This window comes from Maniola hyperantus, chromosome 3 (assembly GCF_902806685.2).
Source record: "Maniola hyperantus chromosome 3, iAphHyp1.2, whole genome shotgun sequence".
NCBI lineage: Eukaryota > Metazoa > Arthropoda > Insecta > Lepidoptera > Nymphalidae > Maniola > Maniola hyperantus.
In genome coordinates this window covers 10,795,161-10,812,396 of record NC_048538.1, presented here as the reverse complement: position 1 = coordinate 10,812,396, position 17,236 = coordinate 10,795,161, and the positions used below count along the sequence as shown (strand labels likewise).

At 37.0% G+C, this 17,236-nt stretch overlaps 1 protein-coding gene across 1 annotated transcript in view; it reads left to right on the top strand.

Annotated features, from left to right (window-relative positions):
* Positions 1–15,080, top strand: part of cv-2 (crossveinless 2) — an 82,467-nt gene extending 67,387 nt beyond the window's left edge. The window contains exons 5-8 of the mRNA XM_034983731.2: positions 9,063–9,272; positions 10,077–10,327; positions 10,616–11,762; positions 12,539–15,080. Coding sequence (XP_034839622.1) covers positions 9,063–9,272; positions 10,077–10,327; positions 10,616–11,710 — 1,556 coding nt within the window. The 3' untranslated portion in view covers positions 11,711–11,762; positions 12,539–15,080. The remainder of the gene's footprint in view (positions 1–9,062; positions 9,273–10,076; positions 10,328–10,615; positions 11,763–12,538) is intronic.
* Positions 15,081–17,236: the final 2,156 nt, after the last annotated feature.

Genomic DNA, 17,236 nt, shown 5'->3' with positions numbered 1-17,236 from the left:
TTTTTATTGGCAAGGCATCACCGGTGTCAATAACATGTTCAATTAATTTTGTTCTACCCAATCCAATTTTCTCTGAAGAAATATCTAAAAATTTATTTACTACAGACTGGGCTAATTCTTTCTGTTGAGATGATAAGTTTTCAAAAGAAGTGATGGTATGAATTTGTTTATTATCAATCGCACAAATATTGTAAAATTGAGAAGGTGCCTTAATTAATTCTAAATTATCAAAAATGCCAGGGGCTAACTGAAATGTTTTCCAAAAGTCACAACCAAAAATAACATCCGCTATTATAGAGGGTACTACAAAAAATTTTATTATGTGAGTTACGGAATTATAAGTAATCGGAATAAACATATAACCCATGCAATCAAGTTTGTCTCCATTTGCCACTGAAAATGTGGTATCAATACTGCTATGCAATTTATAACCGAATCTCAAAAAAACCTTGTGCGCCTGGTTACCCAAAATTGACGCGCAAGCACCGGAATCTAGTAAACCTGTAATCTCAAAACCGTCAACAAAAACCTTTAAATGTGGCCTAAAGTCTCGTTTATCCACTGAATACAGAACTGTGTCAGGTAAAAGGGATGTTTTGTTGTTAATGACCAAGTTCTTTACTTGTGTCTCTGCACAGTTCTTACTAATTAGTTTTTTGAATTTTTGTCCGGAGCGGGTTTACTAATCGCCTTTTTACTACAACTTGGACATGTCTTTACTGTAAAGTTCTGACGTCCACACGAAAAACATCTAATAAATTTCGGAACTGTCCTGCAAAATTTAAAGGAATGGTTACCCTTGCCGCACTTGTAACATAGTTGTTTATTTGTTTTCGTAAAATCAGTGCCTTTACTTGTATCAACCTTAGGTGCAGGTGTGACTGAAAGTGTGTTTATCTGTTTGTCACTTGTTTGTAAGCAAACTCTGAACTTAAAGTTGCCTTACTGTTAGTAGGCTCAGAAAATAAGGCGGAACGCTGCCTCGCAGCCTCTAGTTTGCGACACTTTTCCTTCAACATTGCGACAGACTTAATGTCAACAAGAGCTAATTGTTCTGAGTAAAAAGGGCGAATATTATGTAATAAAATTTGTAACTTTTGTTCTTCGGAAAGTGGTGTTGACAACCTTGAAAACATGCAAAACATTATAGCGAAATAGATAGACACAGGTTCTTCAGAGCCTTGTGTTCTTGCTCGAATTTCACCTAGCAACCTGTAGTCATAATCTACTGCATCAAATTCCTCTAAAAATAAAGTTTTCAATTCTGACCAAGACGAAACTTGACATTTGTTGCCTCTGTACCATAACAATGCTCGGCCTGTAAAAAGATGAAATGCAGAAACAAATAATTTTCCATCTGAAACGCCATAAGATCTTTTATATTCCTCAACGCGTTCGATGAAACTGCGCGGATCACCCTGTCCGTTGAAATGTAACTTCCACTTGGCAACATTTTTATCACCAGTGCAGTCAACGGCGGTACTCTCGGAATCCAGTGATTCGTCGTGAGACGACTCATTGTCAGCATCTAATCTGGAAATCAAACTCTGCAACTTTGTATGTAATTCACTCTTCCTACTTATTAAGCTGAGTTCGGAACACTGTATTCTCAAAATTCTAAAGTACAAATGTGAAGCTAAAGCTTTAGACCTACAGAGGGCATGTCTATCTTTAGTGTCAGAACACTTTTTTAATAAATCTTCTAAGTCTTGAAGTTTTTTAGTAATAACCCCTAACTCACTTTCAGAAGAGAAATCTGTCTCTAAAATTGATTCAGAAGGAATTTCCTGAATTAATTGTTTTAACTGTTTCTTTAAACCTAGCACTGTAGGTGCTGGAGTTTCGGAACGAATGGATACCTCATAACACAATTCGTCCTTCAAAAGTGAATGAAACTGGGCAAAAGTCTGTTCCATTGTGTTAAGTCAAAACACATTTAACAAAATATCGAGCTTGTGTAACTGTCTATGTTTAGCCTTATACAAATTGGTTAAACACAAACACAAAAGAAGTTATTTAAACTATTAAATATACACAAGCAAAATACACAACAAAAACAATATTCTTAAGTCTATCCTAACTATTTTATCAATTATGTTCCTATTCCAAAATATTGTTAATAATACTAGCACATATTATTACTATAGTAAACAAAATATAACAAAATAAAACTTCCCAAAATTGAATAAATGATTGTAAGGTGCAGTATCACCTTTATGAGTACACAGTGTGTTACAACCTTTACGATTACAAAAGTAAACAGGCAACAAAGTTGCAATGAACTCTGAATAGCATATTATCTTTAAAAAAAACAAAGAGATTGTGCAATGGTTTGATGACTGTTACTTTACACTTTTAACACATAACCTAAAATACAACAAAATCTGTTTCTAAATGTCACTTTAAACTACCAGCATTCACTTAAACTTAACATGTTTTGTGTGTGAAGTAGCTTTTATCATAACCTTAACACAGCTCTAAACAAAATTTCAACAAAATAATGAAGTATCAAGTCACTGAAAAAAAAAAATTGTTCATAACTTCATACTTGAACTTAATGTAATCTCTGAATATAGTTTATATATTTAGTTTCACAAGTTGTAACTCTTAGTATTTATAAATGTATGTGTGTACTAGTTAACAGGACATAGCGTTTCAAAACTTTAATTATACTAAGTTACCGGAATTTTCAAACATAAGATGTACTTACTATTGAAAGCAATACCCAACAACAACTCAGTTAAGCAATGTTTATTACTAAACTGAAGGCAAACATTCACTTATACACCTCAAAGGTAAGTCAAATAACATAATTGAACGGCATAAGCACCATTTATAATGTGTTAATTAAATAAGAAAAAAAAACCAATGTTGGACTATACTCAGAAAATTACTTAAACTATCAAACAAAATTTCTAACTATTAGTTATTATTTAGTTAGTTAACCATAAAAACAGCTTAGTGCTCTTTGCAATGTGTCACTACTTAGAAAATTGTACAATCAGCGGAGTACATTTCATAAAATTTACAAAATTTCTCAAAATATACAGAAATAACTATATAAAAAAACGTTCGGGCGCCATTTGTAAGGGTGGCAAATTGGGCGGAAAAGAAATATACCCGGATACGGAATAATCTACCACCTTACAAAGATTAGAGGAAAAAAAAAATAATTTTAATTTACTTTACTTGATCTATCTACCTAGTAAAGAATAGAAGCTAGCCGTCGACTCCCTTGTAATGCATATGAGGTGTTATAAATGAAATTTGCTAGATGTTAGGCAAAAATTGTTTTTAATGTAACTTTTACCGGGGTCGCTTAATACAGAATGATGGCTAATAATGCTTAGTTATTCTAGCTTAATGCCAAGACTTAATTTAGATACATTAGAATGACTTAGGTAGATAGTACATAAGATCTATGTTTTAAATTTAAGATGCCATTGGCATGGAATAGACAATGACACAGTAAAATTCATAAAATTGTTTCAAAATAAAAGCTCAGTAGTAAAGACAGGGTTCTTACTGTACACATACACTAAGAAGGTTCACTAAACTGTTGCAGGATACAAACATTTGGCTTACTTGTAGGTGCGAAGACTGCAAGGTAGCTGGACGGCATCGGCCAAGATCCAAAACTCCATTTATTTGATTCTTCACAACCGAAATGTTTCATTACAAAGATTTTCACCAAGTCTTATCCATAGAAATTAAGTTGTCAACGTGAATGTGCGAAAGAAATAAATACGAAAACCGAAAACGCAAACGGAAGACTAAAACGTAAAACGTAATACGTAAATACGAAAACCCTATTGAACTCCTGGCCACCAATGGTTTTCAGAAGTCCACCCACAACCCATTATCCTCATTTATTTGGGAAGATAAAATAACTGGAACATAACTGATGAAACATGGAAATACGTTAGGATGACTACATTTAGAACTATTGTATTTTTCCAGGCGAAGCCATGGGCGAAAAGGAATGAGATTTTCCTGGAACGAAAGAAATTCGTCTTCACATGTTGACTCCAGGAAAATTCTAAATCTCATCAATCGGTGTTGCCAGACGCAACCCGAGTGTCGCCGCTCTCAGTTAGTTTGATCATGAAGCCAATTCATTTTTGAATATTTGCGGAACCTAAGGATATATTATAAGAACCGTTTTGTTAATGACTTAACAATAAACAAATGATATTATGGTTTTATTTAATTATTTTGTTTTATTTTTACGACAATTGACAACGAAGCAAACGCCATCTATTGTGGCTCGAATGAACTCTGAACAATCGACCCACGCGTAGTTCTGCACCTTGATGCTAGGTGGCACCAACATACTTTGAACAAAAATAGATTTTAATTAAAAGCGAAACGCTAATTAGTAGTTCAAAATTTACAACGTCACAGTTTCTCCATTAACAAGCAATATCCACGTGGGGCCCTACTTACTTACTTAAATAATTCTTATTCTCACTGTAAGCTCCGAATCTTTGAAACGTTTAAAAGACGTACCTACTCTATTGAATTGTTTAGGATATACATAATATATGTGCTACTGTAAGAGCCCGAACGGAACGGTTAATCCCAAGTTTTTCAGTAAAACTTAAGATTTAACCAGTCTTAATGGTAGAAATCTGACCTGTTCTAGTTTTTACAAGCATTTGGTCAGTAAATCTTACGTCTACCTCAGAGAGATGGTAAAGTCAGATCAGAATAATAAGTAGGTACCTAATAGTACATTACAGTCCAGGCCTGAAATGAAGAAACGAATGAATGAATAAACGATTATTGGCCGAGGTGAAGCCGAGGACTTCTCAAGTGATTTAAAAAATAGTAATAAGTCAGAATATTAATAAAATCGTGTACCTAAAAAAACTCAATTTATGTTATTCTACACCATAAAGAACCTCGTCACCAGTATGAAACTGTCCAGCAATTTCCATTACAGTCCTCTTGGAAATTGCTGACGTGCGGCCTGTTAAGACCCAATAACGGTCCTCTGTAGTGAAATCCTTTCTTCAGTAAAGTAGCCGATTCCGAGCAAGTGGGAGAAAAATTAATTTGAATTCGTTATTTAGTGAAATATAAGTTTTTTAAATTGCCAGACTCATTTGCTTCTGCCCTTCACTAATTTATTCACCTGAACAATTTTACCATTATGACTTGTCAAATCCTAGGTTTTACTAGAAAATCTTAGGATTAACTGTAATTTACAGCTTTTGCTGCAACATTTTAGACTTTGAGCGACTCAGATTGTTCTAAGCGCTTTTATTTTACTCTGCGGTCATAAGTGCCTTTTATTGTCACAATTGCATTATACACCGACTCGGTCTGAGAACACGAGAATCTTAAGCGTATGACTATTCAGTTTGAACACAAACATAAAGGTTAACGACCATCGCGTTCCATTAAGACGTATGCAAACTGTAGATACTGTATCCACTAACTAGGTGTTCTGTGAGCTTCTCGCTGAAATGCGTAAAAGGCGCACTAAACGTAGCCCATAGGACCTTTATTACCGCAAACTGACTATGAAATCATGATACAAGTGAAACCCCTAACAGCGATTACGCACTGCACTTCCGGCAGGCTCGGGGCCACCTGGGTCGCGCCGGACTACGAGACCTCACAGATCCTCATCGGACACGGCTGTTTCCGGGCGCGCCTGCATAGGATGACGTTGTGCGAGAGCCCGGCGTGCGAGTGCGGCCTTGGCGACGAGGATAGGCACCATGTGCTGTGGGAGTGTCCCCTCTATGAGGACTTGCGAGTGACGATGTTGGATGGGATCGTACGCGGGGAAGCGGGGCCGGTCTTCTACACGGACCTCGTCTCATCGGCGGGGAACTACAACCGGCTACGGGAATTCGCGCACCATTGGCATAAGAGGCGAAGCAGCTCGGAGCGTACAGGTGCCAGGCCGGCACCACGGAGGAGCAGCAGCGGAGATCACAGCTGTGTTAGTGACGTCTAGCCCCCAAGGGGGGAGAGTGAGCATAAGGGACAAGGAAGAGACAAAAAAATAATTTGTAGGGAGTCAAGAAGGCGCCCCGGGAAATGCCAAGAGCAAGTACCGAACGGGCGCCCTCCCGCGATTCGGCCCATATAACCGAGAGGTTGGTGGGGCCATGGGAGGTGGAGGGCCGAGCGGACTGCACTTCCATGCCTCAATAGCTCAACGGGTAAAGGAGTGGACTGAAAACCGAAAGGTCGACGGTTCAAACCCCGCCCGTTGCACTATTGTCGTACCTACTCCTAGCACAAGCCTGACGCTAAGTTGGAGAGGAAAGGGGAATATAAGTCATTTAACATGGCTAATATTCTTTAATAAAAAAGATTTCTATCCGTCATCCGTGAGAATACCAGCGATTATCTACGACATATTATTATGTCATAATCTCCCGTACAAAACAAAAAGGAACGTATTTTCACGGACTCGGATCGGATAAGTGCGTAAACGCCGCCGTTATTCTAGAAAGACTAAAGCATCCGTCCGTTCATTCGTCTGTCTGTAAGCGGGCTGTATCTCGTTAACCGTAATATGTACAGAGTTGAAATTTTCACAGAATAAATGTATTTCTATTGCCGCTATAAGAATAAATAGGTACTTAAAGATTTAAAAATGATCGCCATGAAAATTAACAAGTGTATTTCTTATACGATGAGATGGAACTCTTCGTGTGCTATAGTCAATAGATTAGATAGAGTAGATTTTTATTATTTCATTTTGAAAACAGAGCCTGCTTCCAAAAAAAAGCACAAGGCTTTCAGTTTCTATTAGAGATGGGCGTTATTGGCTATTTCTGGCAACAGTTATTTAGTTTCAATACCGATATTGATAACCGTTGCCGAATATCGGTATCAGAGTTGTGTTTCAACCAATTTAATATGCGCAACTCACAACGGTTTCCCTTGTAGTAACTAAGCTAGCTGCCGTATCAATACCGTCTGTATAGCTAGCGCGCGCATATTTCACTAAAATAAAACCAATTTTACTTTCATGAATATCGTGAAGTAATCACAACCTTAAGTTCTTAGCAGCAAAGTTTAATTATAATGATCATTGACATAGGTCAAACTATAGTGGACACCTGCACGGATAGTTTGCCACAGTCCAGTTAACCAAAAACATTTCACGAAGATTGATAAACCAAAGAGGACCTTATCTCTATTACTCTAAGGCTAACTGTAATAAGATTGATGGATCAAAGTGTGATGGACAAGTACTTGTACAGTTAAGCCTTAGCGTAGTAGAGATAAGGTCGGCTTTGGTTTATCAAGTTCTTAGTTACTAAGCTGGTAGCCAATAACCGCTCCTTCTCAGCTTTCAGTGAGGAAAAGAAAGAGAAGGCATAATAAAAATTATTGCGTTTCTAGTTACCAAAAAACCAAACAATGCATTGTCAGTTGCCATTTGGCAGCGTTGCGTTGTCAGCTACGACAATAACGATACGGTACGCATGGCAGTGGTTTTCAGTTACGTTAAGCTATAGCGGACACATGTCTAGTTTCTATCCACACTGTCTGTTAATATGTGGCCGGCTTTTTATTCAATCGTACACTCAATGCTTCTGAATAACTGACCATAAAAGCTTTTTGATTGGAATTCAACTATATTAGTACTTAATACTTACGTCTAACTCGACATACATGTTAGCTTTGTTTGAGATGCGGAATGTGAACATTTCGTTTTACCTCTTGTGGTTTGAAAATGTACTTAATATGCAAGTGTATTTCTAGTCATTGCGAAGCGTGATGAGGCAGTCGTGTTGAAGTGGCGAGCGCTTCGTGTGTGGCTTGTCTTCTGGAACTGCTGGTCGATTGCGGAAAACCGGCATCAATTTATTACAATCGCAATTGTTGTGATTGGCTGAATTTGTGGTATTCTTGTTGCAACAATGCACTGTAGCCACATTGTAGCCAATAGCAGAGTGAACTACTGACAGTGAGCGAGCATCAAACCAATCAGAGGTGATTGCGATCGTAACATTGTATAGTACGCTACCGCTGTGCGTGGGCGAGTGCGGGTGTGCGAGGCATCATACCCCGAAAGCCATCTTGACCTGTCGCGGACTTTTTTATCTCAAGAAAACAAAGGATTCTACAACATTTTTCAGAACCTAAATCTACGCACACAAAATTGCAATCAAAAGCATTTCTCGCACGATCGCAATCACCTCTGATTGGTGATGCTCGCTCACTATTGGCTACCTAAAATGCATTGATGCAACATGAACATTACCATAAATTCAGCCAATCACAACAATTGTGATTGTAATAATGATTGATGCAGTTTTCCCGCAATCGACCAGCTGATTGATTGATTACCCGATCGCAATAATTGATGGACATTGAGTTTTATCTCAGTCAATCTCCCCAGGCATTGGGCAGACATCATGTTGTCCCAGTACCTTTATTTATACCTTTATTATAAAACAATTAAAAATTCCGACTCGAGTTTCTCTGTAGGCAGGGCCGTCTTTAACCTATTGGAGGCCCTGGGCACATTAGAATAACGGGCCCCTACGATCTTGACAGAGTAGGTACTATTTTCTTAGAATAGGCAAAGAAAGTACTTATCTAAGTCTCGTTAGGATATTAATATTATAAATGCGAATGTTTCTATCTACCTATCTGTTATGTATTCAGAGATAGTTAAAACGACTGCACTACTAGACTGTAGGTAATGCGTTAATCCACGATTTTATGGACATTCTTTTAAGACGGTTCAGCATATTATTTATCTTTATTGTGTACTTGAATCATGCTTGAATCATTCTTCTCAGAGAATCTACATATAAGGAAAAGCTGATTGACTGACTGGCTGACTGACTGACAGATCTATCAACTCATTTTAACTATCACGGTTCATGAGATAATAATATAGACATAACAGACGGACAGCGAGCGGGAGCTTAGTGTTTGGTTCCCGTTGGCGCCCTTCGGGTACGGAATCCTAAAAAGAAAGGGAACTTTTCTTCTGCTAAAGTTATTTTATTGTGATTCTGGCGTCTGTTATTACCACAGGCTGAAGGTTATTGCATAATACTTTATTATTTTTTCAGAGTGCATTATCAACGGCCAACCAGTTTGGGAAGGCCGTGATGTCCGTATATCAGAGGAGCCCTGTTTGTCGTGTCGATGTGTGCGCGGAGCGCTGTCGTGCACCAAGCGAGCCTGCCCCGTGCTGCCCTGTGCTGTCTCCCAGCAGTACACGCCTTCTGGAGAATGCTGTCCAAGATGCTCACATCCTACTGCCGATAAAATACTTCCAAGTAAATATTTCAATACTTGTCTATACTATATCTATACTCTATGCTATAATATTATAAAGAGGTAATGTCGTTAATGGTACGATTACACCTACCGAGTAGTGAAGCGAGACAATAAAATGTTACTCGGCCGAGACAGTGCTGTGGCTGAGAAATTGTGGCAAAATTGCACTCGTTAAAATGTTTATACCAACCGACATACTCGGCCGAGGACACTGACTCGCCACTGTACTCGTTAGGTGTAATCGTACCATAAGTTTGTTTGTAGGGGGTAATCTCTGGAACTACTGGACCGATTTTAAATTTAAATTCTTTCACCAGTAGAAAGCTACATTATTCCTGAGTAACATAGGCTATAGTTATTTTATTTTCAAGAAAGTATAAGCTACCTGTGCGAAGCCGGGACGGATCGCTTGTAATAAACAAATGGCTCAAGCTCACTTTTACGACAGCGCTCATGCGACGGTTTAAGTACGCCTAGATTTGAATCCATCCCAGGTTAAATCTTTCTAAAAATCTTTCTTTCTAGAAATCTTTGCATTTCCTCCATGCTTTAGAGAACTTTTAGTCTAGATTAGGGTTTTATCACAAATACTATAATATTATATATAGACGATAATAATATAATCCATTATAAATATTTTTAGCTTGAGCTTCTCGTTATCCTTAACTGGTTGCGGAGGTCAGATAGCTCGACTTGAAGCTTTAGAATATAAGCCGACTCAGGTTACTTACCGAAAAATATAAGGTCGTAGAACAAGATATTAATATTTAAAGAAAATAGCGAAATAATACAAATTTTCTCAGTTTCAGGGTATTCACTACCGAAACCGTGTATAATTGGTAAGGAATTTCACGCACACCTAAGTCCATTCAGGGTGGACCCATGCACAGATTGCACATGTATGAATGGCACTGCTGTGTGCACACGGCACACATGTCCTGTGCTGACCTGCGGAGCTCGAGCGTTGTCCCCTCCTCCTGGTAAATGTTGTCCAGAATGCCCTCAGATTGAAGAAGCTAAAGCGGCCTGTGTCGTCGCTGGGAAAACTTATCAAGTGAGAACCCTTTAAATATAATATTATAATCCTGTCCAACAAAATCTGAACCTATCGGACCAGTCGTGGCCCGGCTTTCAACACCGACTTTAGGTAGTCTACCAATCCGCAATTAGCCAGCTTGGCGGACTAATTATTTCCTAAACCCTCTTATTCTTTGAGGAGACCTGTACTCAGTAGTGGCCCGGCGATGGGTTGATCATGCTGATGACGATTTGTTCTTTCTTACCACGTGTAAAGAAGTTCCGCTAAAATAAATTTGATGACATAGTTTTGATTTATTTTCAGGATGGAGAAACATGGCAACTAGATGCATGCAAATCTTGTGAATGTCACGGTGGAGAACCGCGATGTGCAATGGAACGGTGCAAGACATTAAGCTGTCCCCCGGATCAAACCTTACGACAGCTACCCGGACAATGCTGTCCAAAATGCGTTGACATCGACGGAATTTGTACAGTTTTTGGCGATCCGCACTATAAAACGTTCGATGGAAAATTTTATAGCTTCCAAGGTTCTTGCAAGTATCAATTGGTATCGGATTGCAAAAATCATACATTTTCGATAAGAATATCGAATGACGCTCGGAATACCTCCCATTCCTCTTGGACACGTACTGCAACGCTTCGCATCGGCTCTACCAAAATAAATATGGGGAAAAGAATGCGCATTAAAGTTAACGGACAGAGAATCGCACTTCCTCATAACATAAATGGTGTGGCCGATATCAGTCGGAGTAACGGATCCGTAATACTGAAAGCTGAGATTGGGGTCCAGATGTTATGGGACGGTGACGGATTTTTGGAAGTGACAGTGTCTAGTTCTTACAAAGGCAAGTTGTGTGGTTTATGTGGGAACTTTAATTCAGTAGCTAGAGACGATATGAGAACACGTGACGGCAGACTGTTAAATGACACTTGGAGGTTTGGATCATCGTGGCGGGTCGGAGGGCATCGTGCGTGCACTCGGAAACAGGAGAGGCCGGGTGGGATCTCTCGATGTCGACAATCGAAACTGACCAAAGTGAGACGGTTGTGCCGCGTGTTCGATCATCACAAGGCTTTTGCGGAGTGTGGGGCTAAAGTGAACCCGCATAATTATAAGGAAGCCTGTCTTCTGGATGCGTGTAGCTGTACTGGTTTTCGATGTCACTGCGCGGCTTTCAGAGCTTATGCGAGAGAATGCGCACGTGTCGGAGCGGAGCCTCTGAATTGGGTTCACGCAGCATGGTGTGAAGGTCCACCACCACAGTGGCTCAACCGAGGAGGTCGCAAGGGGTTCGGTCGCGCTGCCAAGTCTAAGGACACCAGCTTGTTGAACATTGGTGCGCTGCCGAAGAGGAATAATAGCCGCTCCCGACCTCCGCCTCCAATTTTGCACTAATTTATTGAGGCAATAAAATTACTAGTCAATAATGTCAGTGTGGCAATGTGAGGTGAGTTTACTTTGATATTTTTTATCTTTATATATAAACTAGTTATATATAAAAGGAAAAGCTGACTGATTAACTGATCTGCCAACGCACAGCTCAAACTACCGAACGGATCAGGCTGAAGGCATGCAGGTACCTATTATGAAGTAGACATCCGCTAAAGGGGTAAAAAAGGGGGGTAGTGTAATAAAATAAGAACCACCTACTTAAATCACGATGATGTCGAATATCTCCATATATTTATATAAGTTTGTTTTAACGGAATTGCTATCACGTCGCCTTCTATCTCCAGAGAAGAAAAGGAACCATTATAGGATCACTTACCTTTACCTGTCTGTCTGTCGTCAAGATCCGTCAAGGGCATATAGGGCAAAACCTATAGGGTATTTCCCGTTGACCTAGAATCTGAAAGACAGGTAGCAATGTCTTATAGCTCAAGTAAAGGGAAAATTCCGAGAACCCTGAATTTTTGGTTACTTCACAAAAAAAATTAAGACTAATTCATTTCCCATGCTCAAGCCATTGGGCTCTGTCGGTTATTCTGGTTCCCCTCTAGATCTCTTCATTTCTAATTTTACAGACCATCCCAGATCATCCCAGTATGAGGCCCATAGCTGTTAATGACCAAGTCTGTACCGATATGAATTATATTTATTATTTTCTATCTATATATAAAAATGAATCGCTAAATGTGTTGCTGATCGCAAATCTCGAGAACAGCTAAACCGATTTCTCTAAGTCTTTCTTTAATGTCTAATAATGCTTTTTCTTTGTTTCAGGATGTAATCGGAATGGGATAGATGTTGTATTGTACGTGGGTTGCACCCACCGCACCTGTGAGGCGCGACGTTGTAGGAACGACGATCTATTTACATAAACAGTATTCATAAAAACTACTTTTAGTTAAGTAAACAAGCTTTCATATATAACAATACAATGTACATCACCTGCAGATTAATAGTACCTCGCTAAACGACCAGCATCTATATTTAAGTGAATGTTTATGAATCATTCCCGTATTTAGTTTTGATACTGATTTGTAAACGTTATTTGGGTGATTGGAAATTGATGTGGTTGTGGAGACTCGACTTAGGAGTAATTATTGTAATAGTAGGTAAATATTAAATTTTGTATCCAAAAAAGAAACTCTTTACCTACTCAATTTGACTCGTGACATCGTAATTCGTATATCAATTCTTAATTTGGTCTATGCGGCCGTTAGCGTACTTAAATTATTCTCAAATTTATTACAACCACGCTTAGTCCGATCTTAAATAACTACCACGAAACATAAATATGTAATATAGGACTTTTTTATTTTATGCTCCTTTGTCATCCAAAACTCATACTGACCGAGAAACTACACTACACTAACATTATTTTATCTTAACTACATTCTACACTTTTTATATCTGATCGGTAAAAACTAAAAATATTTAAAACACGTACTGTTTAGGTACTTACTGGTTTTAGTAGTTTTGTGATCAGTTTTCTGCGTTTGAAAATTACAAAACACATGTTTTAAGTACTATAAAACAATATGGAATTTGTCCCAATTTTGCAGCTGCTGTACCTGCCTAATTATTCCAATTTCATTCAACATAAATAACGTATAATTCGTACTTCAGAATTACGAGTAGTACCTACCTACTGAATACTTTTCTACTGTATAAAATATTGCAATATTTACAACACAAGCTAGGTAGAAAGAACAAACAAAAAATTATGCTGGATTTTGTTTTAATGGATTAATTGCTGATCGTAGTAATAATAGTGGTACCTACTTATACCTAAATTATATTCCATGTGCGTTCTTAACTTTAAAATGTGATATGCTTTGGATATGACTTCAGACAGGAGACGTTTGGATAACATAGTTCAAATTAAGATCTCATCTGTAAATAGTTGTTTACAAAAATCTTAGATCTAGCCGAAGCCAAGAAGCTAACGATATCGTAGGTATCTTGTATAAACTTGGGATGATGTCTAATCATTATTTTCCAAAATAATTCTAATTCAATTGTTTGACGAAATGTACACATACGTTGTAAGGAGCGGAGCGGATCTAATAAGGCTGAGCACCTACTGGTAAAGGCTTCATAGTTTATACATCAAAGTGACAAACTGAAGTCGAATCGCTATACGTAACCGAAGAATGCTCGGCCTGATCCTAAAATTAACAATGATGAATATTTATTAGTGTATATAATATTTTGATCTATTCCACTATATTGTATAATAATAATGTGTAACGATTTTTTAAAATAAGATATTATAGGTATATCTGTTAACTATACCTACTATTTTAGTTTAAGAATTGATTTAAATTTTAGTTGTTATATGCGTTACCAATGAATTTTAATATTGATTTTGATTTTTTACGTTTTTACATATGCTTTAGTTTTTCTTAGCTGACTTAAAAGATAATCAAATCGCAGAAACCTTCGCGGAAAAACGCATAAGCGACTGGATTTGACCGGCGCTTTAGACCTTCTTGAGTTAGGATTTTTCACTTGTATCATTCTCAGTTTGCGGTTACAAGGCCCTATAGTCCACGTATAGTGAGAGGCTACTTGTGTACTTACTTTTTAAGTTAGTTAAGGAAAAATAGCTTACATGTACCTACCTACTTAAAGAGACCTTGTGCCATTGGATCTTCACTAGAGGTAAATTAAACTAATTAAAACATACTTAATACAGGTTTAAAATAGGTTTCTGAATCTATTAATTTCTAATCTTTATTATGGTTTAATGCATAGATATTTAAAAGTACTAAACCTTTAGATATCTATGCATGGTATTGAATTTAAAATTAATGAAAGTGAAACAATGTTATTTAAAAGCCAATCTGTTGAAATTTACGCAACTCATAAACTATCCAAATATACCTAAGTATATAATTTCTAGCTACACTTTTATTTGCATTCCCTTAAAATAATTTCCTTTGTTTATTTTTACAAGTCTACGTTTTATGTAGGCTTTTAAGTAAGTTATTTGAGATTCAACTATGTTATTATAAGATAATGCAAACTTTGTCGCCATAATTGTTAATATATTAAGTATATTTTTAATATTAATATATTATTATGACTTGTGTAATCCTGTTTTATTTTCACAGGAGCATTTGTGTAAGTGTCGATGCTCTATATTTTTATTGCTCTCTGATATATTTCAGCAATGTTAATTATAACAAATTAAATTTTATTGAACATTATAACTACTTATTTATAAAAATATGATAATAAAATTAAAATATACAATATAATATTATTAGAAACAAAATAAATATTGATATTGATGGAATAAAATTGTCACAGGAAATTCGGTGGTTGTTTTTTTTTCCAAGTGGGTATTACCCATGTATCTACCTATTACCTCGGCAAATATTACGATCCCAATCGAAGAAAAATCTCTTAGATTGTTTTTAATAAGTGGATTGCGGTTGGTCTTCTCGTCCGCAATTCCTCAGTGCTTGAAGACCAAAGTCTTCGAATAGACTGCGTGTTGCCAGTTATGACATAATATGGATTCGAGACATGATCGCTAAATAATGGCCTCATAAGAAAGTCAGAGTCACTCAGTGAGCGATGGAGAGAGTTATGCTTGAAGTTATCAAAGTGTTATAAAATGTTAGAGTGATCAAATTAGAAATGAGGAGATCCGTAGGAGAACCAGAGTAAATAACATAGCTCAGCGGGTGGCAAAGCTAAAGTGGCAAGAGGTAGGGTACATGGTTCTGAAAACCGTTAGACGATAATAATATAGACGATAATAATAAGATACCAGCGGAGCTAAGGAAATGTAATAATATAAATAAATTTAAGAATAAATTGCATCATGTTTTAATAGAAAAGATATTATATAACATTAATGATTTTTTCAACTCAGTCATTTTTGAATTTTGAATTTTACCATAAAAATAAAGTAACGTAAGTAGATATCATCCTTACTGATAAGTAATGGAAACTATTTTTATATTAACACATATAATATTACTAATTATTAACAAAGAAGAAACTAATTGACTATATAGAAAACTTAATTAATTATTGCGATCAATAAATAAGTACCTAAAATAAAAATAATTTCAATTCAAAATGAATTACCTGATTAAATCTATTGTGAAATAATGTAACCGTAGCTTGTTTGTAATTGTATAATAATGATATTTTTACTATGTAGGTACTTATTTATTGTTAAAGTACCTAACTTTGCAATGCCCTAACGGGGCTTCATGTAATCATGAAAGCAAATGAATAAGTCTACGTTGAGGTCCCAAGGTGCTGGAATGGTGACCTCGCACCGGAAAGCGCAGCGTTGGAAGACCCCCCACTAGGTGGATAGACGACATCAGGCGAGTCGCAGGGAGCCGCTGGATACAGGCGGCGCAAGACCGTGGCGTATAGGTATGTATGTCACTACAATGAAGTTACCTAAGTCCAGCAGTGGAGATCTATGATGATGATGGTGAAGTGGATTGCACATTAAACTCTACTACACGATGGTTATAATAATAATAAGTTTAATGTGTTATATAGATTTTATATAGTATAGATGACTAGATGATGCCCGCCGTTCGGGCATTTTCCGGGATAAAAGTAGGTAACCTTTGCCCGTCTTTGGGATGCAAGAATAGTATATAAGTAGGCTGTAGGTACTTCTACTTATCTCTTTAAAAAAACCGGCCAAATGCAAATCCAACTTGCGCACTGAAAGTTCCGTACTATAGTCGTATTTTTTCCATACTTTGCACGATAAATCAAACACTATGGTTAAGGCATAAAAATAAATAAAAATCTGTTTTAGAATGTAGAGGCAAAGCCCTTTCATATTGGGTATAGCCTCTCTTGGTACAATAATCTTACTTTAAAAGTTGAAAAAACTAATTATTTGTTCTTGAAACACATTTTAATATTTTTTTGATGATGTAACTACAAATTCACGGGTTTTCAGATTTTTCCCCTTCCGTGTGCTATAAGACCTACCTACCTGCCAAATTTCATGATTCTAGGTCAACGGGAAGTACACTGTAGGTTTCTTGACAGACACGACAGACAGATAGACAGACAACAAAGTGATCCTATAACGGTTCCTTTTTTCCTTTAGAGCTACGGATCCCTAAAAATTAACAAAAGGTAACAGAAAGAGAGACAGACATTAGTGTCCTACTGTCCTATATTATTATTATTTTCATGTTTATTAAGTACCTACCTATATGAAATGTAAACATTTTGTATGTGGAATAATTATATTACGATTTACGCGATTTTCCATGTTACAACTTTGTCACTTGTTAAAGATTCTACAAAATTAAACGATTTTATTGTATTTCGACACTTCGTATGTCATTCAGTGACAATTCAACGATCAAAGAATTACCTAAATAAATATGTAATATTCATATTTTGTTTTATTTAATACTAGCTGATCCCCGCGGCTTCGCCCGCGTAAGATCCCGTATAGCCTATGTCACTCAG